The sequence below is a fragment of the Sorex araneus genome, chromosome 9 (genome assembly GCF_027595985.1).
Source record: "Sorex araneus isolate mSorAra2 chromosome 9, mSorAra2.pri, whole genome shotgun sequence".
NCBI classification, from domain to species: Eukaryota; Metazoa; Chordata; class Mammalia; order Eulipotyphla; family Soricidae; genus Sorex; species Sorex araneus.
Window position 1 is genome coordinate 40,005,164 of NC_073310.1, and position 26,296 is coordinate 40,031,459.

General features: G+C 40.1%; 1 protein-coding gene across 2 annotated transcripts in view; it reads right to left on the bottom strand.

Moving 5' to 3' along the window:
- Positions 1-22,605: 22,605 nt before the first annotated feature.
- The window catches only part of SMYD3 (SET and MYND domain containing 3), an 836,228-nt gene continuing 832,537 nt past the window's right edge, over positions 22,606-26,296 (bottom strand). For both annotated transcript variants that reach the window (XM_004605437.3, XM_055147656.1), the window contains one exon: positions 22,606-23,061. In XM_004605437.3, coding sequence (XP_004605494.2) covers positions 22,960-23,061 — 102 coding nt within the window. In that variant the 3' untranslated portion in view covers positions 22,606-22,959. The remainder of the gene's footprint in view (positions 23,062-26,296) is intronic.

The window sequence follows — 26,296 nt, forward strand, 5'->3', positions numbered from 1 at the left end:
TCCCTGAGGTACTTTCAATACTGTTAATTATACTTTTCATGGATACATCATTCCAACATCACACCCACCACCAGAGAGCCCATTTCCCTCTACTCTCACTCACAAAGGACCCTCTCATTCACACCTCTCCGTGTAAGCCCAGTTCTATAAACAAAATTTTCAGTTCTTATGACCTTGATAACTGTTTACCTTTCTCTGTTTTTTCAATCTCATATTTGGAATAAATCTCTCCTTTTTTAAAAATTGTGGAGGTGGTGAAGTGAGGCAATCTGAAATTCTACAAAACTATAAATCAGCGATAGATTAATAAATTAAATTTTTTCTAAAACTATATTTTTATATAATACATAATTTTACAAACTAATATCATGAATAATTCTATGCCAACACATTTTAAGAGATATGTGAAATAGATAAATTCTGTATCACTGTATCACTGTCATCCTGTTGCTCATTGATTTGCTCGAGCGGGCACCAGTAATGTCTCCATGTAAGACTTGCTGTTACTGTTTTTGGTATATCGAACATGCCACAGGTAGCTTGCCAGGTTCTGCCATGCGGACAAGATACTCTCGGTAGCTTGCCAGGCTCTCGGAGAGGGGCGGGGGAATCGATCCCAGGTTGGCTGCATGCAAGGCAAATGCTCTACTCACTGTGCTATCACTCCAGCCAAGATAAATTCTACAAATATAAAATTTATTAGCACTGAGGAGAATTTTAAAAATTTCAAGGAGGGGGGCTGGAAAGATAGAATAGTGGGTAAGGTGCTTGCCTTGAATGTTGTTGACCTGGGTTCAATCCTTGGAACCCCATAGGGTGGCCCAAGTCCACCAGAAATGATACCTAAATTCAGAGCCCTGAGCACAGGTAGTTAGGGCCCAAAATCAAAGAAAAAGAAATTAAGGAGAGTTTTTGTATAGACCCACAAAAGTACAAAAATGTGATTTATTCTAAGAAAGGGAATATTAGCTTTTTGTTAGAAAATATTACATTACAGATATTGCTTAAGTTTCTGCATTAATATGGGAAGAATTTTAATAAAAATATTTATGATATAAAAAGCCTGATCAGATATATAATATTCAATATAAAAAAGAATGTTAATTTATTATTGCAAATGTATAAAATCCTTTAGCAGGACAAGAGTAAACAACAAACATTTTTTAATCTAGTAGAGAATAATCATAAGAGCCATGAGTAAGTTCTAGAATCTGTGCCAACTGCTGAAGAGAAGAAATGAACAGAAACTTCCTCAAAGAAAAAATGCAAATGGCCAAAATGCACATGAAAAAATGTTCTACATCACTAATCATTGGGGAGATGCAAATCAAAACAACAATGAGATATCATCTCACACCACAGAGACTGGCACACATCCACGAGAAAAAGAACAACCAGTGCTGGCACAGGTAAGGGGAGAAAGGGACTCTCAATCACTGCTAGTGGGAATGCCGACTGGTCCAGTCCTTTTAGAAAAGAATATGAGTATTCCTCAGAAAAACTAGAAATTGAGCTTCCATATGACTCAGTAATACCACTTCTGGGAATATATGTAGGGACCCAAAAATAAATTGCAGAAAAGCCATATGCACTTCTATGTTCATTGCAGCACTATTCACAATAACCAGAATCTGGAAACAACCTGAGTGTGACTGAGAACAACTGAATGGTTAAAGAAACTATGGCACATCTACACAACAGAATACTACACAGTCACAAGAAAATATGGAGTCATGAAGTTTGCTTATAAAGGCATGGAAATTGAGAGTATCGTGCTGAGTGAAATGAGTCAGAAGAAGAGGGACAGATATAGAATTATTGCACTCATTTGTGGGATGTAAAAAATAAACACAGTAGGAGACTAATGCCCAAGGAGAGTAAAAACAAAGGCCAAGGGACTGGCCTATGGTGGAAGCTTGCTACAAGTGGTGGATGAGGGAAGGGCAGTTAGGATAGAGAAGTCCACTATGACAGTGATAGCTAGAAATGATCTCTCAGGACAGGAATTGAGTACTGAAAGTAGGTAAAGGAGTAAACACTATAACCTTTCAGTAACTGTGTTGCAAACCATAATACCCCAAAGGAAAGAGAATGAAAGAGCCAGAGCCAGAGTGTGTGTATGTGTGTGTGTGTGTGTGTGTGTATGTATGTGTGTGTGTTAGAGAGAGAAAGAGAGAGAGAGAGAGAGAGAGAGAGAGAGAGATAGAAAGAGAGGAAGAAATGTGCCTACCATAGAGCTGGAGGCTGGAGAGGAGGAGGGTGGGAGGGAAACTGGGGACATTAGTGGTGGGAAATGTACACTGGTGAAAGAGTGTTGGAACATTGTATACTGAATTGTATGACTGAAACAACTTTGTAACTATGTATCTCACAGTGTCCTCTTTCCAAACAGAGGAACCCAGGTATGCAGGACCAGTGGCTGAGATCTCCAAGCCTGCTCGGGTTAGGACTGGGCCTCCTCCACCCAGGTCCCTCGTTTTCCACTATCTTGGCAGTCGCATCCACAAACTCACCCCAGCGCCATGTAATATCATCAATGGTCAGGATCCAGAAACTATAAAACAAAGCTCCCGGAAGAGAGCGATACAGAATCTTCTGCCCCCGCATCAGGCTGTCTTCACTGGGGCCCCCTCGGAAAGAGGCGGCTTGAGTTTCCCTCCCTGACCCAAGCAGAGGTCGGCAACTGAAAACCTCCAAAACCCAACCATACCCATGCTCAAGGCCACTTTCCACACACTCGGATGAGCCTCACCAAAGAGAGCCATGAAATTTTTTCTGGAACACATGGTTTCATTTGTGGCCATGCCATCTCTTTATTTTTATTTTTTTACTTAAAAATTTTTTTTTCCCTGCACTGCAGAGCTTGGCAAGCTACCGTGAGGTATTTGATATGCTCAAAGCAGTAACAACAACATGCTCTTCGTGTTCCTGGAGCGAGCAGATGCCATTGGGCCACACTAGCATGTGACAAGGACAAATAAAGATGTTACTGGCACCCACTCAAGCAAATGGATGAACAATGGGATGACAGTGATACAGTGATCTCACAGTGATTCAATAAATACATAAATAAATAAATAAATAATGAATGAAGCTCCTTTAATGTTTCTTCCAAAACTTTTTTCAAGGCTAGGAATTCCTTTGTTACCTGTCCCTGAAGCTCTCTATCTTCAAATCTGAATGATTATTTAGCTGGATAGAATTGTCTTGGTGATATGTAATTTTCATTGAGTTATGGCATAATATTCTTTCATTCTCTTTTGGGCCAGTAGAGTATCATTGATGGATCTGTTGTGAATCTTTTGGGCTTTCCTTTGTGTGTAAGTTCCTTTTTGGTGATCTTTCTGCTGTCAATATTCTCTTGAGATTTTTGTCATTTTGAGTATAATGTTTCTTGGAATTTTCCTGTTTGAGTCCATTTTCACCAGTCTCTTTGGGCCCCTTAGATCTTGGTGCTTCTATTCTTCAATTCTGGGAAGTTTTAACTATGATTTTTAAAAACTATTATTTCTTCCTTGAACATTTCTTCCTGTTCATCACTTCCTGTTCTTCAGGGACTCCTGTGATTCTTATATTGTTCCTCTTGAACTCATTCTATAGTTCTCTGATATGCTGTTTATTTTTTTTTCATATTTTCCACCCCACTTTCAGTTGTTTTCTAGTGGTTTCCTCTACCTCATCTTGGAGTTCCACTATTTTTTCCTCAACTGCTGTCATTCTTCTGCTTAGAGCTTCTATTGAGGTTTTTCTTTAATATAACTTACCATCACTGTATCACTATATCACTGTCATCTTCTTGCTCGTTGATTTGCTTAAGCGGGTGCCAGTAACATCTCTATTTGTCCCTGTTGCGTTCAGGGTCAGGGGAATGAGGCCCATTATTGTTACTGTTTTTGGCATATTCAATACACCACGGGTAGCTTGCCAGGCTCTGTCTTGCGAGATTCAGCATCACTCTCTTTGGGAGCTTTGTTTTATAGTCTCTGGATCTTGGCTGTTAATGAGATTACATGGCATGGGGGCAGTTTGTGGGTGTGACTGCTAAGCTTCTGCAAAATGGGGGATCTGGTACCACCTCACATCACAGAGGCTAGCACACATCCAAAAGAACAAAAGCAACCACTGTTGGAGAGGATGAGGGGAGAAAGGGACCCTTCTACACTGCTGGTGGTAATGTCGGCTAGTTCAGCCCTTTTGGAAAACAATATGGACGATTCTCAAAAAACTAGAGGTTGAGCTCCCATTTGACCCAGCAATACCACTGCTGGGAATATATCCCAGAAAAGCCAAAAAGTATAGTCGAAATGACATCTGCACTTATATGTTCATCGCAACACTGTTTACAATAGCCAGAATCTGGAAAAAACCCGAGTGCCCTAGAACAGATGACTGGTTGAAGAAACTCTGGTACATCTATACAATAGAATACTATGAAGCTGTTAGAAAGAATGAGGTCATGACGTTTGCATATAAGTGGATCAGCATGGAAAGTATTATGCTAAGTGAAATGAGTCAGAAAGAGAGAGACAGACATAGAAAGATTGCACTCATCTGTGGAATATAGAATAATAGACTATAAGACTAACACCCAAGAATAGTAGAAATAAGTACCAGGAGGTTGTCTCCATGGCTTGGAGGCTGGTCTCTCATTCTGGGCAACTCAGAGAAGGGAACACCAAGTAAAATGTGGTTGGAGGTCATGTGGGGGAAAGATGTTGCGGGCCGAATATAGACTAGAGACTGAACACAATGGCCACTCAACACCTTTATTGCAAACCACAACACCTAATCAGAAAGAGAGAACAAAAGGGAATACCCTGCCATAGTGGCAGTGTGGGGTGGGGGGAGATGGGACTGGGGAGCGGGGGAGGGATGTTGGGTTTACTGGTGGTGGAGAATGGGCACTGGTGAAGGGATGGGTTATCAAACTTTGTAAGGGAGAAACATGAGCACAAAAATGTATAAATCTGTAACTGTACCCTCACGTTGACTCACTAATTAAAAATAAACTATTAATTTAAAAAAATGGGGGATCTGGGTGGAGGAGGCCCAGTCCCGATCCAAGCAGGCTTGGAGATCTCAGCCATGGGTCCTGCATACCTGGGTTCCTCTGTCGGTACCTTCATGCGTGAGGCTCGTTCAAATGTGTGGAGAGGGGCCTTGAGCATGGCTGAGCTGGATTCTGGAGGTTTTCTGCTGTCAGGGCTCTGCTTGTGTGGGGAGGGAAACTCAACCCATCCCCCTCCGAGGGGGCCCGGTGAATACAGCCTAGTGCAGAGGCAGGAGAGGCAAACTGGGGGTTGGGGTGGGAGTGAAAGGAGGGAAACTGGGGGCATTAGTAGTGGGAAATATACATTTGTGAAGGGATGGGTGTTGGGACATTTTATTACCAAAACCCAATCACAATCAACTTTGAAACTGTGTACCTCATGATGATTTGATAAAAATAAATAAATAAACAAACAAACATGTAAATAAGTCATTGTAAGGATTACTGAGCTGGTTGGTGCTGATTGAGGTTTCTGTGTTATTGTTTTGTCTCATTTATCTTCTATGTGTCTTCCCTATAGTGACTGCTAAATTTATTGAATATATGCCAGGATGAGTGATAAAAGTTATGGTATTTATTTATGGTATTTGTTCTCAAGTAAATAATTTTGCCACCTGATTATTGAGAACCAGCTTTGTAATATATGTCTTTTTCACAGCATTCTCATATAGAACATCTATCTCTATATTCCTTCCATTTCTAGAGGTAGATTTAGGGTTTGGATATAGCCTAGCAGTATATAAATACATATATCTTCCCTATTATTCTGTATGACTGTAAAAAATTCACAAGGGTGGTGCACGCGCGGGAGGGGGAGATGATATGATGTGTTACAGTGTCGTTCTGTTGTCCACGGGCACTCGGGGCAGTTCTCTCTTGCTCGCGTTTCCTGTTCTCGAGCCTCTGTGTATGGACCGGACCAGGACGGCTCCTCCTTGTGCTCTGCTGCTGTGTGTGCCATTGTGCTCTCTTCTCTCTGTCTCTCTGTCTCTGTCTCTGTAGTCTCTTCTCTGGTCTCTTCCAACCTCTCTCTGTCTCTGCTTCTGTGTCTTCTTCTGTCTGTGTTGTCTCCTTCGCTTCTGTGTCTTCCCGTGTGTCTTCTTCTCTGTCTCTTCTGTCTTCTTCTTTTGTCTCCTCTCAGTGCCCCCTTCTTCTCCTTCAGTCTCAGTTTATATAGGAAATTACAGAGGGTGGTGACACAAAGGTGGGTTGAACATTAAATCAACAAAGAAGGGTAAGACCATTTCTTGAGATTAACAAAATCTCACTAAGGAGATTACTAGGAGATCCACTCAAGGGTGGGATCCAAACAGGGGTGTGTCAGGGTGTGAGCTAGTAATCTGCTTAGATAGTTATAGTAAATTTACTTCTAATATTTCTAGCAATGTCATTTTGTATGAGCACAATACGAGATATAAGCTTGAAGTTTGGTTCTTCCTGAGGACATTCACTATATATTCCAGACCACAGTCCTCAGGCCAGGCTAGTCTTCCTAACCCCAGCAGGGTCCTAGTCTCGTCTTTACTTTTAGATCATGACAGCATTTGTCTATGACCATGCTCTCAACTTATAGTTGAGTATTGGCCTGGCCCATTTTGATGCCAGGGTAGCTCACAGCTTGCCCTGGGTTCATTCTGTCCCTCGTCGGGATCCTGCTTTTGGGGTGCTAGGAACTAAGGGCAACTGAGTTGAGAAAGCAGATGCCCGGGAGTAAATATTATTGGAGTCAATCAGCTCCCAAGTTACAAAGCATATTATTAACTGTCTTCCTGTGTCCATACAGAAAGGACATTGCTTTAAAGTAAACTAAGTTCCCTGCGGCAAGGCTGAAAGAACAAACCCCATGTTATCCTACATATGACTAATAAAATAATTTAATATTTCTTATCTAGCACCTTAATATTATCCATTTCCATGTGTAAATGCAGACATGTATTTGAAGATATGTACTTTTATCTGAGTGAAACTGAAAAAATATTTTTAGTTCATGTATAATTAATGCAGTTCTAACCATTGGGAGAGGATTTACTTCTATTGTCTTTTACTTACACTCTCACTGCTATAAAACTATGTTAGTGTCCTTCTAAGGCTAGCATATTATGAACAATCTCTAAATCAGGCCCATTTTTTCTTCATCTGTCAACTGACTGTAAAGTATCTCTGTATACTTGGTTCAAAATGATGACCTAAAGGGCAGGAGCCACAGCACAGCAGGTAGGGCATTTGCCTTGCACGGGGCCAACCCAGGTTCAATTCCCGGCATCCCATATAGTTCCCCGATCACTGCCAGGAGTAATTCCTGTGTGCAGAGCCAGAAGTGACCCCTGAGCATCGCTGGCTATCACCCCAAAAGCAAAAAAAAAATAAATGACCTAAGACAATCCTCAAACCCACCTTCTTCTATGCACTCAAAGAATCTATAGCTACATATGGAATGATTTTCTATGAAAAAAGGATGAAACTAGTGAAGCAACTCACACCTTTGCTTCACAAAGCAAATGAGGAAAAACCACATCTAAGGAGGTAGGACTAATAGACAATTTCCTCATAACCCAGCTCCTGTTATGACTCATCATCAGGGTCAGAAGAAAGCTTCAAACTCAGAGCTTCTCTTGAAGGAGCATATCAGGAACCCTATACAGTCCCCAAGAGTCACTTTTGAGTACAGAGCCAGGAAATAGTCCCTGAGCACTGCTTGGTATGCCTGTCTCAAATACAAAAAGTTAAAGGTAAAGATGTTCACTGAAGTTGGAAGAATAATAGATGAACAGAGCAAGAACTACAACATAAATAGATCACATAGATAGAAAACATAATATTCTAAATGTAAGTCACAGAATTGGAAAGTTAACAACTGAATTGTCAAATACACTAAAAGACTTCAAAAATAGGGTCGATGAAACAGAACAAAGTATCAGTAAGCAGGGGCTGGAGCAATAGCACAGCGGATAGGGCGTTTGCCTTGCACGCGGCCGACCCGGGTTCTAATCCCGCCGACCCGGGTTCTAATCCCAGCATCCCATATGGTCCCCTGAGCACCGCCAGGAGTAATTCCTGAGTGAAGAGTCAGGAGAAACCCCTGTGCATTTCTGGGTGTGACCCAAAACCAAAAGCAAAGCAAACAAAGTATCAGTAAGCTTGAAGTTAGGATAGTGAACTTCACCCAATCAGAGCAACAATGAGAAAAGATAAATATACATTTAAGAATTACCTTAAGGGACAAAATTAAATTGACTGATATTTGTATTGTGAAGGAGGAGAAATAAGAAAAAAGGGGCATAAATTTCATTTGAAAAAATAATGTTTGAAAACTTCTCCTAACTTTAGGAAAAAAATAGATCTCCAGATACAGAAAACCTAGAATGCCCCCAAAAGTTGAATCCAAAGAGTACCATCCAAAGCACATTATAATGAAAATAGCAAAATTTTAAGATAAGGAGATTATCTTAGAAGAGAAAAGGCACTGTTAAAACCCTTGGGTTTCTACTGCCACCTGTGCACATCAGTGACTTCACATTTTGCTTATCTTATGATCACAGGTTTTGATGCCTTACACCCATAAGCCACGTGCTCTACTGTTAATTCCAGAAATAAATAAATATTTAAGTAAAATTATTGAGATATCATGGTTAACAATAATACTATTATTTAATGCTTGCAATGCTATTGTAGCGTGTCCACAACCAAAGTACAAATATTCTTCCACCATTGTCTCCAAGTCCCTTCCTCCTCCTTCCTCCCTTAGCTGCCCTTGTTCTTGGTTCTGTGGGCAGTTTCTTAGGGTTTGTTTCCAATGACTACTGGCCATTGTCTATTCTCTTCCTGTATTTCTTTATATTCTACATACAAACTAGATTGTCTGGTGTTTTGTCTTTCTTCTTCTAACACTTCACTTACTCTCCAATCCAATGCAAGTTGAAGCAGAATGCAAGATTCCATCTTTTCTCATATGAGTGGCAATCCATGGGGTATTAATTCCATGTACCCTGATTTTCCAGCTTTGTTGGGCACTCGAGTTTTTTTTATCTTGGCTACTATAAGTAGTACTCCAGTGAATGTAGGCAATCATTTATTGTTATAGATAGATGCTTTTGTATTCTTTGGATAAATAGAAGTGATTGATATATCATCTGGATTTATTTTTAATTTTTTTTGTGTGAAATCTCCCTACTGTTCTCTATAAGGTTCAACCATATGACAATTCTACCAAAAATGATGAAACCTTCCTTGTTTTTCACCCTTTACATTCCAATACTTTTGGATATAAGTTATTCTCACTGGTGTGAAATGATCCATGAGCACTTTTTAATATTGGGAGTACTGGGAGAAAGCAGGGAAAAGGAATTTGTACTAAGTACATTTTTTTGTTGTTTTTGAAGTGCCTGAGATTAAATCCAGGGCCTCACATATGTAAAGTAAGTGCTCTACTGCTGAGCTACATCCTTGAACCATAAAATGAAACTCTCATACAACTGTAAGTAGAATTTTCAGCATAAACCTTGAGGGCAAAAAGGAAATGGTATAATTATTTAAATCACAGAAAGAAAATAATTTCTAGCCAAGCATACTCAACAGAGTTTTCATTCAGAATTGAAGAAAGATAAAGTTTCCCAGAGAAGCAAAACCTAAGTTCATCACTGCTAAACTAACATTACAAGAAATGGTAAAGAAACTTCTTTAAACTTAAATCAAAGGTTACTAATTTGCAGCAAAAAGTATATAAAAGTATAAATACCTACTGGTTAAGATAAAATATTTGCACTGTAGCACTGCACTGTCATCGATCACTGTTCATCGATTTGCTGGAGCAAGCACCAGTAACATCTCCATTATGAGACTTATTACTGTTTTTGGCATATTGGATACGCCACGGGTAGTTTGCCAGGCTCTGCCTTGGAGATAAAATATTTACCAACAGTAAAGATGACTAACTTAAACAACTAGCATAATGATAAAAAGAGCACAGTAGTGTAACAGTAACAGTAACAATAGCTTAAGTAAAGGATAGTAGCACTGTAGCACTATGGTCTTGTTGTTCATCAATTTGCTCGAGTGGGCACCAGTAATGTCTCCATTGTGAGACTTGTTGTTACTGTTTTGGGCATATCGAATATGTCACGGGTAGCTTGCCAGGCTCTGTTGTGTGAGCAGGAAACTCTTGGTAGCTTGCCGGGCTCTCTGAGAGGGACAGAGGAATTGAACCCGGGTAAGCCGTGTGCAAGGTAAAAGCCCTACCTGCAGTGCTATCGCTCTAGTCCAAGTAAAATATACACAATATAAAAAGATGCAAAATGGAATATTAAAAATATAAAATGTGGTTACCCTTAAACTCTAACACAGAATTTCAACTACCACTGTGGGGGAGGGGGCTGGAGCGATAGCACAGCAGTTGGGCGTTCGCCTTTCACTCGGCAGACACGTGTTCAATTCTTCCACCCCTCTCGGAGAGCTCAGCAAGCTACTGAGAGTATGGAGCCCCACAGCAGAGCCTGGCAAGCTACCCGTGCGTATTGGTTGGATATGTCAAAAACAGTAACAATAAGTCTCTCAATGGAGACATTACTGGTGCCCGCTCGAGCAAATCAATGAGCAACAGGATGACAGTGACAGTGACTGTGGGGGAGAAAAATGGCTGAGAGAGTGAAGGGAATTCATCATCGTAGAGATACTGGCACTTTGGTGGTGGAAATGCGGTAGTGATATTGCACCTCTAACATAATGTTAATTTTCAGGGGTAGGTTCAACACTCAGAGGTGCTGTGTAAGCATTTGAGTTTGACCTTCAGCATCTCATGGTCCCCTGAGACTGCTGAATATATCCCTGGGGTCCTCCAAGCACCATCGCAGTGGCCCTGTAACCCTACACACCACTGAGCCTGAGTACCTTGCTGGACCACATTGACTCATATAGCGCGCATCCCCATAGCTCTTCCTGCAGCCCCTACACCAAAAATGTTTAGTCTTAAAATGACAGTATCTCAATAAGATGTCAATAAATGAGGTATAGGCACCTCCATCTTCACTGCATTATTGTTTCAATAACCAACAAATAGAAATAGTCCAATTATTGACCAATGATGCAGAATATATAAGTATTAATTAATATTCATATATGTTTGATATGTTAAGGTGCAAGTGGGTAGGGCATTTGCCTTGCATGCAGTCGGCTCTGGTTCGATTCCTCTATCCTTCTCAGAGAGCCTGGAAAGCTACCAAGAGTATTTGCCCACACGGCAGAGCTTGGCAAGCTACCTGTGGTGTATTCGATATGCCAAAAACAGTAACAAGGTTCACAATGAAGATGTTACTGGTGCCTGCTCAAGCAAATTGATGAGTAAGGGGATGACAGTGCCACAGTTAAGGCAAAAAAAATAAGATGTTACTATTTTCAATACCATAGATTAATCTTGAGATATTTATACTAAATGAATTAAGTCAGACAGAGCAAGGCAAACACCAAACAATCCCACTTACATGTGGAATCTATAAAACATACCACCATAAAAGTATTGAATACAGAGAGCAGAAAGGTGATTGTCAGAGGCAGTGGATAGGAGTGAGTAGGGAAAGTGGGTGAAATAGGACAAAAGGTATAAATTTCAAATTATAAAATAAATAAGTCACATGGCTGTAGTGTATCACAGGGTGACTGTATTGCATTCTGTAAGTTGCTAAAACAGTAAATCTTTAAAGATAAATACAGGGCAAAATATAGTATTATGTTGATAGATTTTAAACTACACTGTGATACTTTGAAAATATATAGATATTGAATCATGTTATACATTTTTTTTATTTTATTGAATCACCATGTGGAAAGTTACAAAGTTCTCAGGCTTATGTCTCAGTTATACAATACTCAAACATCCATCCCTTCACCCGTGCCCCTATTCCACCACCAAAGACACCAGTATACCTCCCAACCCCCGCCCCCTCCATCCCCGCCTGCTTAATTGATAAATTTCACTTCATTTTCTCTTTACCTTGATTACATTCCATATTTCAAGACAAAATTCACTATTGTTGGAGTTTTCCCCCAAGAAAGACAGCCCTACTGCCAATGAAGCATTTGATAATTAGTTTTCCATTGCTGAGACTGAAGAGATATGAAGCCTCGCTGTTTCAAGTACATAGAATTTTTTTCTCTCCTTCCCATGCCACCAAGTTCATGCCTGCTTTATAAATAGTTCTCATTTATTTGAACTATAAATAAATAGTATGTCTGTCATGGGAACATGAACTGTCTATTCACAAAATTTTCCTAGGCTTTTGTGAGTTACTTGAACCTGACATCTGCAAATACTATTTTCACCTGGTGACGAATTGAATCATTTAAACCAATCCTGACATCTAGAAGAATCGGGTAAAATCCAGTTCATGTCTAACTTGTTCTATTGCAAGCCAGATACTAATTAGTAAAAGAAGAATAAGTAGCTTGCTCCTAAATCTGAAGCTCTTTATGGCAATTTCCCTGCTAGTAAATGCCAAAACTTCATGAAATATGTTTAATTTTTACTGACATGGAAAATACCCAGGTGATAGAGTAGTTTAAACTGCATATTGGGTCTGCTTCACTTTAAAATGACAGTACTGGGACCAGTACTTCACTTGCCTTGCATGCTGCCAACCTGGGCTTAATCCCTGGCACCCCCTTTGGTTCCCAGAGCCACACTGGGACTGATCCCTGATCCTGGAGGCAGGAGTAAATTCAATCTACGTTATTTGGTTGATGGATCAAAGTAAAAGAGTCAAATGTTGACCACCTAAACAATCTCAAATCAATAAAGTTCTGCACCACTCTGTTAGTAGGGTTACATAAAATGCAATGACTCAAGTCTCACTTTGAAGGGGATAATCCAAAACATTCTACATTATTACAATTCAGAAACTCCACTTTTGTGCTGAATTCCTAAATGTTTATGGGACTTACTTCTCACTCTCTGTCATGGCAGCAAAGATACTTTGAACTGAACCAAAGTGATTGTCTGTGATGTCAAAATGACGAAGGTCTGTAAGGACTATATTTTGGCATGAAATTGTCATAGTCCTGACCAAAAATAAAGGTGAGTGTCTACTAATCACTGCACCAGGAGAAAGAAAACTTATCTGGTGGTCCTTGAAAACCAGTATGGGAAAAATTACTTGCTGAAGTTAGAACATTCTGATTGCTACATAATTCTGGTAACTTAACTCATTATAGCTATAGCTCTCACCTCATCTCCGAAGGTTATGTTTTTCCACTCTAGGATATCATTATTCTCGATGAAACCAGAGATCCCATTTCACTGTTGTTATCATGATGCTTGTGTCTTTTGAAGCAACTTTTCATGGATGTTTATGATCCTTATTTTATTTATTTATTTATTTATTTATTTATTTATTTATTTATTTATTTATTTTTTGCTTTTTTGGGTCACACCTGGCGATGTACAGGAATTACCCCTGGCGGTGCTCAGGGGACCATATGGGATGCTGGGATTTGAACCCGGGTCAGCCGCGTGCAAGGCAAACGCCCTACCCGCTGTGCTATCTCTCCAGCCCTGTTTATGATCCTTATGCCCTGATCCTTATGAAGGGCATATCTCAGAGATATAGATCCTGGATTGTATCTATATGAAATAACTAAAAACTCCCAACATTTTTATTTTATAATTTTATGATAGTTTCTTTTCATCAAATCATTGAAATTTTGACATTACAAACATATCAGATGAGACCATTTGAATCTAGCCTTCAGTAAACTAACCAAGAAAATTTTTACAGTCACTTTCAGCTCCCATAGACCATTTAAATCTAGGTTTCAGTAAACTAACCAAGAAAATTTTTACAGCCACTTTCAGCTCCCATATTAACACATTGAATCCCCATCTCTGCTTTGTGCGTTCATATCAGTAAAATCAGCTTCATTCAGCATTACATTCCACTTTCCTTATTCTAAAGTCTTAATATGATATAATATAACATAACATAATATAATGTAATATAATATAATATAATATAATATAATATAATATAATATAATATAATATAATATAATAATATATAGCCATAGTTTGCAGCATAGATAAGCTATTTCTTCTTACCTGAGAGCTCCAATGGAAGGTAGAGCCCCTTCGCAGCAGCCTCCACACCCAACCTGTGTCATATCAAGGGCCCACACCACAGCTCCTTCCTTACCTTCGGCTTTTGCTCCATCATCCCAAGTTAGGCTTGCCTCTGGCTGATATCACTGGGCCTGTTCTGAATGAGAGGCAGAGCTCCAATAGGAAGCCAACCCACCCCGTCCATACTTGACAATGTTCATTCTTCCAATAAACAGACATGGAATATTTTTCTTAAGGTCCTATTTTCCTAAGTTCCTTTCTTTTTGTTTCTTCAGTGATTTGTAGTTCTCCAGGTAAAGGTTGTTTACCTCTTGTTAAGTTGATACCTAGATACGTGATACTATTTTGAATGAGGTATATTTCTTTGGATTCTTTCTCTTCTAATTCATCATTTGCATGTAGAAATGCAATAGATTTTGGAATATTGATTTTGTATGGAGTGATAGCACAGGGCATTTGCCTTGCATGCGGCCGACCTGGGTTTGATTCTTCAGTCCCTCTCAAAGAGCCTAGCAAGCTATCGAGAGTATCCCACCCACACGGCAAAACCTGGCAAGCTACCCGTGGTGTATTTATTCAATATGCCAAAAACAGTAACAACAAGTCTCACAATGGAGATGTTACTGGTGCCTGCTTGAGCAAATTGATGAACAACAGGACGACAGTGCTACAGTGCTACAGATTTTGTATACTGCTGCTTTACTGTGCTGATTTATTGTTTTGAAAAGTGTTTTAATGGAATTCTTAAGGTCCTCTATGTATATAATCATGTCTTATGCAAATAGTGATGATTTGACCTCTTCTCTAAATTTGATCCCTTTGATTTCTTTTTCTTGCCGAATTGTCAGAGCTAGGATTTCCAGTAGTATACTGATTAATAGTGAAGAAAATGTACACCGTAACCTTGTGCCTTATCCCAAAGGAAAGGATTTCAGTTTTTTGACACTAAATATAATGCTGGCTATGGGTTTGTTATAAATGGCTGCTACTATCTTGAAGAAGTTTCTTTCTATCCCCATTTTCCTGAGAGGTTTTATTAGAGATGTGTGTTGTATATTTTTTCCTTTTCTTTATATGGTATATTACATTAATTGGCTTGCATATGTTGAACCATCCTTGCATGCCTGATATGAATACCACTTGATTGTGGTATATGTTTTTTTGCAATGTAGTTAGATTCAATTTGCTAAAATATTTTAAAGGATTTTTGCACTGATGTTCATCTGTCTAAGCTGATTTTTAAAAGGTCACTCCATTTTAATCCATTCACTTTATCCTTATTGCTGAAAGATACATTTTTCCAGGTAAATTCTAAAGTTGCAAGCATTTTTCTTTCTTCAAATGAGATCACCATCCTATAACTTACGACTTATAGTGATGCTGATGAGAAATCACCTGTGACTCTCACATCCTTTTTCAGGTAATTGCTTTTTCACTCTGATGGCTTTTAAGAGTTTCTCTTTTCTTTCAGTTTCCTAAAATTCACAATGATGTATCTGCTGTGGTTATCTTTTATTCATTATGCTTCAGATTCATTGGAACTTTATGTAGATTAGTGTCTTTAACAATTTTGAAATTTTTCAAGCATTTTGTGTTCAAATCTGGTCAGCATATTCTCAATCCTTTTAGATCTTAGTATAATAGACATTATCAGTAAAGTAGGCATTATATTTGTGTAATAGACATTATAGTACAATAGATATCATCACTGTTTCTTTTCCATCTATTAACTTATTTACTGTATTTTCCATTTTTTGTCTATGTGCTTTTTATGGATAGTTTTTGAGCTATATATTTCAAACTAATTTTTTCATATTTTTTCTTAAGTGCTTTTTAATAAATTTCTTTTGATTTTAAATTTTTTAATTTCTTCTGACCTATAAAACATAGGTCATGCTTGAAACTAATTTTCTCTTCTGCTATGAACAATATGCTACCAAATATATCCCCTGCCATCTTTTCACTTTAATATTGTTTTCATTTCTAAATTCATGTAATTCTTTTCAAGTAATGGCATAAGTATTTTGGTTTGGCAGCCATACCTGGCAATGATCAGGGCTTACTCCTGGCTCTGTGCTCATGTATCACTTCTGTGGGGCTCAGGACGTCATGTGGGCTTCCAGGGATCAGTCCCGGGTGACTGTGTGCAAGGCAGATGCCTGCCCACAATCCGATCTTTGAGGCCTCTTGAATAGGGCATTTTTATGACTGTTAATTCTCCTTAGTTAAAAAGCATATAATTTATTTAAATAAAATTACTTATTTTAATTTATATTTATCAATTATGCATATACATCCATATATATGTATGTATATACATATGTGTTATATACATATGTATATATAATGTATAGTATTTCTCGTATTTAGATTTGAGTAAATTTTTGGTGCTATGTTTTTATGATAATCAACTAAGAAAGCTTTTATTCTTTAATTTCTAGTTACTGTCAATCCATTTATGTTGAAAAAGTAACATGGGTGCTATCACAGAGATCTAGAGTAAAAGTTTTTTCTCTGGTAGTTTTTTTTTTTTTTTTTTTTTTTTGCTTTTTGGGTCACACCTGGCGATGCACAGTGGTTACTCCTGGCTCTGCACTCAGGAATTACCCCTGGCCGTGCTCAGGGGACCATATGGGATGCTGGGATTTGAACCCGGGTCGGCCGCGTGCAAGGCAAACGCCCTACCCGCTGTGCTATCTCTCCAGCCCCTTCTCTGGTAGTTTTACATTGGTTTCTACCAGAGATTTGGGGGAACTGCAAGTTGATAACTATCTTGTCAGTTTATGACATGAAATACCTTGGTCAATCTGGCTTCACCTATTTGAATTGTAAATCTAGATAAGGTTTGGCTTTTACACATTACTGCAATAGGACCTTATATTTGCCTTGTCTTTCCTTTAATTTCTTTTCTGCTTTTTATTATTATCAAGTCCATCCTTAAGCCTATTTATTTTTATCACTTGTATCACTTGTCATCTTGTTGATCTTCGATTTGCTGGACTGGGCGCCAGTAATGTCTCCATTCGTCCCTGTCACATGCTAGTGTAGACCAAAGGAATCTGCTTGCTCCAGGAACACGAAGAGCCTCAAACTGTTCATTCGTTCAGGGTTTTGACGAAGAAGTCTGACCACCTCGTAGGTGGGTGGCCACTCAGTCTTTTGACATCCTGTGGAATCTGGTCAGTAACAGCTCTAGTCCAGTGGCCGTCTCTAAATTGCATTATGTGTCTTGCCCATCTGATTTTAGATGCCGTGGCAAACAAGACAGCGTCCCTGATTCTTGATTGTTGACAGAGGTCAGAACTCCAGATTCCTTCTCTCACTTGAGTGAAATGTGATATTCCAAACATAGCTCTTTCGATTCCTCTTTGGGAGACCCGAATAGCATTCTCATCCTGTTTTAGTAGGGCCCAGGTCTCTGAGGCGTATGTTAGTCGGCCAGCATTTGTGCCACTTGGCTAATGTTTGGTGTTATTAGAAGGATGTCATCAGCAAAGCAGAGGTGGTGTAGTTGCCAACCGTCTTCCCAGTTCTTCCCATTCCAGTCATCACATGATGTTCTCGAGGGTGGCACTAAAGAGTTTCGGTGAAATGGTGTCACCCTGCTGTACCCTTCTCTTTACATAGATGATGAGTTCCTTGTAGAATGGTGAGATCCTGGTGGTAAGTCCGTAAAACAGCTCAAGAAGGATCCTGATGTACTGAGTTTGAATGCCCTGTTTGGCTAGGGCTTCAGTCTCAACAGACTCAAAGGTCTTCTTTAAATTGATGAATGTTAGACAGAGCAGCATCTTGAACTCTCACAAAACGTCAATGAGCTTGGTCACTGTGTGGATATGGTCTATCACGCTGAATCCTTTTCGGAACCTGGCTTGCTCACATGGTTGTCCTTCGTCTAGAGTTCTGCCTATTCTATTCAGGATGACTTGAGTGAACAACTTGTAGACAATGGACAACAGGTAGATTGGGTGATAGTTGCCGATGTTGTGAATGTCTCCCTTTTTGTACAACAAAACGGTCCTGCTGGTTTTCCATTGGCACAGAACCTTGCATACAGACAGGTAGCGTGTGAAGAGCCGAGCCAGTGTATTGATGAGTATTGGCAGCAGATTCTTCAGGTGCTCGGGTCTGACCTTGGCTGGACTGGGTGCTCTACATGTCATTACTGGTGTGTTGGATTTTGGAAGGGAGAAGAACATTGGGAACAACATATCCATCCTGAGGAATTTGGTATTGTAGACAGGTGGACGTTGCTATTGAAGAGATCCGAGTAGAAGTCATGAGTAACCCTCTCCATTGCCCTTCTGGAAGATGTGACAGACCTGTCAGGACATCAGAGAGCAGTCATCTTGGTCTTGTAGTTGGCGAAGGACAGGTGAGCATTACGAATACATTTCCCGGCCTCTGCTGCACTGGCCAACACTGCTGCTCTTCTCTCTTTGAGGTCTTCCTCGCTTCTCTGCACAGCTTTGCGAGCTCGAACATTAGCTTGTGATTGCCTGAGGCTCATGCCAAACCAAGGTGGTGAATGAGCTCGACAGTTTCCGAAGACAGGCATCTGTTTGTGGCTTTCCCACTCTCGGCATTCCTCGAACAGTTATGGAGGTGCTGAACCAGTTAATTGTATTCTTTGTCAATGTTGTCAACGACGGAATCTTCCCATGACACAATAGTGCCAAAGAGATCCCAGTTGGTGGTCATTCTGGGAGTTCTCTTCTTAAACTTAAACTTTGCTGTCCTTTATCCTGGTTCTTTATCTTTATAATAACTATTTATCTCTTATAAAGTTATTATCTTTATAATAACCATTTATCCTTTTGAGGTCCAAATCTAATTTGGACAGAATTTGTGGGTGTTTGCTTTTGGGCCACACCCAGTAATGCTCATGGGTTACTCTTGTCTCTGTACTTAGGAATTATTCTCGTAAGTGCTTTAGGAACACTATAGAGTGCTGGGGATCAAACCCTGGTTTGACAGTATATAAGGCAAGTGCACTATTAGCTGCATTATCTATACAGCCCTGGACAGAATTTCTTTTAAAGCCACTGCCTTAGAAACTGAATGGAAAGAAAGAGACAGACATAGAAAGATCGCACTCATATGTGGAATATAAAGTAGCTGAGAGGTACAAGCTTACAATGTTGCGATTCCTGGCAGACATTTCTCTGGACTTAATTACTAGATACTAAAATACAGAAATCCAAAACTAAAAAAAAAAAAAGAAACTGAATGAGTCTAAGCCCTTTTGCATTTTTCCCTATGAAAACTTTTAAGTTCAAGTATGTGGCACTGATAAAAGTATCTAGTGGACAATGCAGTTTTGGTTCTGCTATCTAGTAGTTCGTAAAACTTCCTGTTGCAGACTTTTAACCAACAGTTGTACTGAAAGTTCATGTGTTCGTAATGTTTTTAAAACCTATTCTTGGATTTATTTATAAATCAACTTCAATATTTTTTAAATATAAATTTAAACTACATAAATATATTATTTCTTACACATCAACTTAGCAAAAAAGTTGAAGGGATGTCTCAGCTGGGGGTGATGCTATAGGTCCTTCTCAACCATCTTGATCTCTCACAAATCTCGCACCAAAAGACAGCTTCAGTATTTTCCTGAAGCTTCTGCCAATGATTGTTTGTCATAGGATTTTATGACGCTCCACAGACAATGCCAGTCTTCGCCCCGTGCAATCCCAGCAAATGTAACATCACTCCGCTGTGAGCCAGAAGAGAATTTTCAAGACATAACTCAGGGGAGGGTTCAAATGTGAGGAATTTCTCTTCCATTCCTGCAGTGAAGCTTGACCAGCGGGCCTCTGTGGTTTGAGGCTGTCTGGCTTCATCAAGGTCCATGTCTACCCTCTGCCTGCCCCTCCAGCTTGTCTACAGGAAGCCTGTCCTGAGATCCTAGAAGGAGCAGGCTTTCAGGGCAGTCTTCCTCCCCCACACTCTTGGCATTCATATGGCATGGCTATAAATTATGCCCAGCATGTTCATTTTCAGTTTAAATGTGTTCTCATCCCAGAGGAGCAACTAATGGCGTCAAGTTACTGATGTGAAAAAAAGCCTGCCGCTACAATGACTATGGATTAATGAAATCGCAGTCATGGAGGCTGGGGCAGCAATAAATCGTTAGCCACCAATGACATGGATTTTAAATTATGTTCTCCGTTTCTTTTTCCCTGCTCCAAACTTACTTTACCATAAAGTTGTTTGGTAAACATTGATGGTTGCTTAAATGTTTGCTTTCTATTAAAAGTTGATGCAGGAAGGGCCCTTGCTCTTAAGGGTTCTTTCCTCAGAAAATGAGAAAGACAGCTGAAAGGGATTTAAAAGTCTATCATGCTTTTCTCTAGGAGGCATGAAGGTAAATCTCTTAATCCAGGATCATCACTGACTGATAAATTTCATTCAGAAAATTGGCAAACAGGGTTCTATCTGTGAGTTCTGCTCATTTGGCATGTAAGCGTCTACTCTCAACTTCTGTTATAGATTTTCTCCCCCACCCACCTAATGAATTAAAAATGAGGAACCAATACCATTCACACCAGTGCTTTTGAAAGGTAGCAAGTATACTTTCCTTTAGATGAAGGACCCAGGGAATCCATTGACCATGGGAAGTTCAAGAATCACTAGTCATGAAAGTCAACTGTTCATATCTAGGGTTTAGTTTTTTTTCCCTAGAAAGAAGATCTATGGACATCATAAGATTCACTAAGTATAACACTAAAAATAGCTAAGGGACTGCTATGGTGGATTGCATAAATGGCTACAAATTTCTTTCCCTCCAATATATCCATGTCCTTGGAGTTAAATCTCATAGTTCTATTGATTGAGAGGAGCACTTATCCACCCTAAATTCTTGCTGGCCTTGTATTTGACTTTAGCCGGTGGGATATGAGTTCATTTGAAAAGAGTATGGACACTGGGGCTTACCAACTTACTGTTGCTGCACCTCTGCCACCACGCGAAGAAGGGTGGAGTGACCAGTGAGCTTCATGTCTTAACATCCTCTTTCCCAGCTGACCCACTAGCAACTGCAGGCAATGAGTGTGCCCAGGCCAGAAAAGCCAAGCTTGGGTCAACTAGGAATTGTCCAGCCCAAACTGCTGGTTTGGTTTGGACAAACCATGAAAATAAAATAAATGCTATTTTGATAGGCACTAAAAACTGAAATAAGCTCAAGGCAATGTTTATTTGGAGCATCAGGCATTTGTCTTATGTAGTCTTTGTATTTTGTTTGCCTGAAATCACAGTTACCATTTAATATCTACTTGTTGAATAGCATAGTACTGTTCTCCCAAGCCTGAGACTCAGCTGCTTTCTCAAGTAAATAAAGGGATAGTCCCAGATCATTCGATTTCAAGCCTAGGTTTTCTTATAAAATGGGCTTCAAAAATACCTATCCGTGCTATCGTGCCTCTGAGAGATACTGTTTGCTATAAATAGGTGCTTGATCCATAAGCAGAAACAACTACAGAAAAGGTGGCAGAACTCATTAGCATACAGGTGATGATGCAGGTTTCAATGATCAAAGTGATCACCAGATTGGTTCAGCAAGTAGACTCCAATTTCCAAGTCATCAATTTTCTCAACTGCAAATGAGGTTGGTTATTTGGGCTGGCTGAGATGTCCAAGGATCATTTTGGCAGTGTCCAATGCCACTGGAGACCTTGCCACTTGCAGGAGTCAGGCAGGCTCCTGAATAGGAACTGAGGGCACATGAGTTGCTGCTCTGGATGCTGCCATCACCCCTATATTTCATTTCTTGCTTGTGAAATAAGGTGTGGGTGCGGGGAGGGTCTTTGAGAATCCTTTCAGCTGCAGGGATCCAGGGGCTTTACGGACTACTAGAGTCTTGTCTAAGCATCAGGGACTAAACTGCTCTCAGGATTATTGAGCCATAAAAGATTTTAAGTTTTGTGGGGGGCTGAGGGAGGAGAAGGGAGGGTGAAGGAAAAGAAAAGTTTTTCTGAATTTGGCTAAAGGATAAAGCTGGAAAAGTAGGTCAGAGAATTGAGGAGTAATAGGAAAAAGAAAAGACAGCATGCCTGATTTGAGCGGAATGTTAGAACCCTGCTTCCTCCGAGAAGTAGCTTCATTCTCTGCACATGGCTCATTCAAACCACCCAGGGAATTGTAGGGAAAAGCAAGACTGACACAAAGGGTCATGCAATACTCGGAGGGAGAGTTACACAGAGAGCAGAGAGTTCTGGGAGAAATAGTCTGCATTAAGATTTCCAATCCTTTTCTACTAGACCTGAAGGGACTTCTTTCTAGGACTCTGGATAGAACTCAGTGGATTGCAAATGTAATTGGAAGTGAATATTGGACACATGTATTATTCACCACAAACAGTAAAGACAGCATTTGAAAATTCAGCATTCCCTGCCCCCCAAATGAACACAAGGTTTTTCTCAGAAAGAAAATATGAAAGTAGATATGATTTTTATTCAGCTATCCCTATGTTTATGTTTATTCAAGGACAGAGTTATAACTTAATCTGTCATGCTTTAAATAGGATTTTCTATCCTTAGCATTGACATCTCAAATATTAAACCTATCAAAGAATAAGCAAACACAACAGTTTCTAGGTGGCATTTTCAACCTTTTTTGTATTTATTACAATCATGCTTCTCTACAGCTAATTATTCCTCTGGCTTGCAACCATATGTCTGCCCTTATTTACCTACATAAACACAGAATAGCATTTCCACCAGGGGAGGTTCCCATAGCAAACAGCATAGCGTGTGGCCTCAGTAAGGCATCCAATAAAGGGATGAGCCATCCCTCTGACTGAGTTCTCTCAAGTTGCTCTTATGTTGGCATCACATTCTTCTAAGAGTAGAATTAAGTCTTCAATCAGGCTGTGCTCTCTTCCGTGTGTCACTCTCATAATATCAAAAGCCTAAATGGAAAAGAAGATAGATTAGATTCCAGGTCTACACTGTGCGGTTCCCCCACAGAGACTATAAAGTGATAAAGATGATTTTCACTGTGGCACTTGGACAGGCAGCTTACTCCTCTGGTAATGCAGGGGCCTGCTGTCCAATCATTGGGAGGGGTTGTTTGTGCATGCATTTAGAGGATAGAGACAGAAGTTTAAGGAAAGGTACAAAAATGATTTAGCAATGTTGAGGGTGAAATATTATGCTGAGATCACTTTAAAATCAACCTTCATTTTTGTGTCCTAAGTTCAGTTCTCAGCCATATGCACTGCGATTATTACATATATTTTTGTATTCTCTTTATGTCATGACATTAAAGCAAGGGTATTTTTATAATCTCTTCCATTTTAAAATTTCAGTCTATCACAAAATCTTACCAATCCTACCTCCAAAATATTTCTGAAATCTGGATGAGTTGGTGACTATTTCAATAATAGAGATTAAAGGAAGTGGTGCCGGTGACTTCCAAGGCAAGATTAGAATGGCCAAACCAGACTGTCCTTTCATGAGGCTGTTTGCTAGAGGGGCCCAGGGACTGCCATTTGCAAGTAGAGAGTCTGAGAGTCTAAGCTGAACCCACCTTTCAAGCCAGTCTGCCTACACACCAGAAATTTACCTTAATATGCTTCTAGATGTTTCCAGTCACCAGTCAGGAAGATTCCAATCTGCCCAATGAAAATCCCAGATATTGTGGAATGTGGGCAAGTCATTCCTATTGTTATCAATTTGAATTCCTGACCCAAAGCATTTGTCAGTATAATCACAAGGTGGCTACTTTACCCCAAATTTTGAAATGGTTCTTTATTAAGAAACACATAAATATATTGTCCAACAGGGCCTGAGAAATAGTACAGAGAGTAGGGCCTTGAATGTGGCCTTGAATGTGGGTTTGATCCCAGCATGGCATATGGCCCTCCAAGCCCAACAGGAAGTGATTCCTGAGTGGAGAGCCAAGAGTAACCCCTGAGCACTGCTGGGCAAGACTCCCAAAACAAAACAAATACACACACACACACACACACAAATCCCAAATAACTGTAATGGTCTCAAAAGTATTTTTGTAATAGATAAACATAAAAATAGAAATAAAAGTATCTGTATTGTCTAAATGGGTGGCTTGGGGGTGTGGGTGATGTAATAAGGGTGCATACCACACTACACCCCTTGCATTCCATGTGAATGTGCCATCAGGAGATTGGAAAAGCATTGGTAGCAGAACCTTAGCCTTGGCTGTATAAGAATATCCACCAAAAGCACCAAGGCTGAGACCCCACACAGGATTAACTGAAACTTGCCCTCTGTGGGTGAGCCATAAGCTCTGGATATTCTAACAAGCCCTCCGGGGTGAGAATTTATATAGTGATTTTTCACAAATGACAGCCACTATTTATTATTCCATTTTAATTTATAGCCAGCATAATTACCATTTTAATGGTCCTGTACAATTAATTCCATCATGTTTACAGACTATAACTCACTAAGCTACTCTTGGAAATTGAGACTACTTGCAAATTGTTTTTGTTATGATATGTAGACCGTCCAATACTTGACCTTTTTTTCCTTGGTGTCTAGGTCGTAACAGGCTATACCCTGCAGTACTCCGTGGCAACTCCTGGCTTGGTGTTGTTCCCAGTCATGCTCAGGGCACTGGAACTGAATCAGGGCAAGCAAAGCCTGTGCTCCAACCCTTTGAGCCTTCTCCCTGAGGGGCACTTTGCTGAATGTTTAGCCAACACTGCACTTTGTGTTAAGTCACATTTAAGTGTGACCCACCAGTGGTGCATGCAGGCTTCAACGTGTTAAGTAAAATTCTTAGAAAGTAGAGGCACTTTTCTACATCACTAATCGTCAGAGAGATGCAGATCAAAACAACCATGAGATACCACCTCACACCACAGAGATTAGCACACATCCAAAAGAACAAAAGCAACCGCTGTTGGAGAGGATGTGGGGAGAAAGGGACCCTTCTACACTGCTGGTGGGAATGCCGGCTAGCTCAGCCCTTTTGGAAAACAGTATGGACGATTCTCAAAAAACTAGAGGTTGAGCTCCCATTTGACCCAGCAATACCACTGCTGGGAATATATCCCAGAAAAGCCAAAAAGTATAGTCGAAGTGACATATGCACTTATATGTTCACCGCAGCACTGTTTACAATAGCCAGAATCTGGAAAAAACCCGAGTGCCCTAGAACAGATGACTGGTTGAAGAAACTCTGGTACATCTATACAATGGAATACTATGCAGCTGTTATAAAAAATGAGGTCATGACGTTTGCATATAAGTGGATCAGCATGGAAAGTATCATGCTAAGTGAAATGAGTCAGAAAGAGAGAGACAGACATAGAAAGATTGCACTCATCTGTGGAATATAGAATAATAGACTATAAGACTAATGCCCAAGAATAGTAGAAATAAGTACCAGGAGGTTGTCTCCATGGCTTGGAGGCTGGTCTCTCATTCTGGGTAACTCAGGGAAGGGACCACCAAGTAAAATGTGGTTGGAGGTCATGTGGGGGAAGGGTGATGCGGGCCGAATACAGACTAGAGACTGAACACAATGGCCACTCAACACCTTTATTGCAAACCACAACACCTAATCAGAGAGAGAACAAAAGGGAATTCCCTGCCATAGTGGCAGGGTGGGGTGGGGGGAGACGGGACTGGGGATGGGGGGAGGGATGTTGGGTTTACTGGTGGTGGAAAATGGGCACTGGTGAAGGGATGGGTTATTGAACTTTGTATGGGGGAAACATGAGCACAAAGATGTATGGATCTGTAACTGTACCCTCACGATGACTCTCTAATTAAAAATAAACTAATAAAAAAAAAAAAAGAAAAACACGGAAGAGAAAAAAAAAAGAAAGTAGAGGCACTTTGGGGAACAAATTTTCAGGTACCCACATATTTAAGAGGAGGGAGCCATAAGTAAGAATTCAGGCCTATGATTCTGACATTTTTTTTCTTTAAAAAATAGTGCTTTGGGGCTGGTATAGCGAGAGAAAGATACCCCACTCCCAACTTTTTCTCTCCACCTGGAAGTGTGCCCAGCTCACACAGTTGTAATCTCCCGAGATTCTTTCTGAGCTAAGAGAGTTCTTGATTTTCACTAGAGTTATCTGCCATGTTGCGGTCTGCAGCAAAATCCCAGGGCTGAGAGAAGGGGTACCGGGGAGGGGAGGAGCGAGAAGCAGT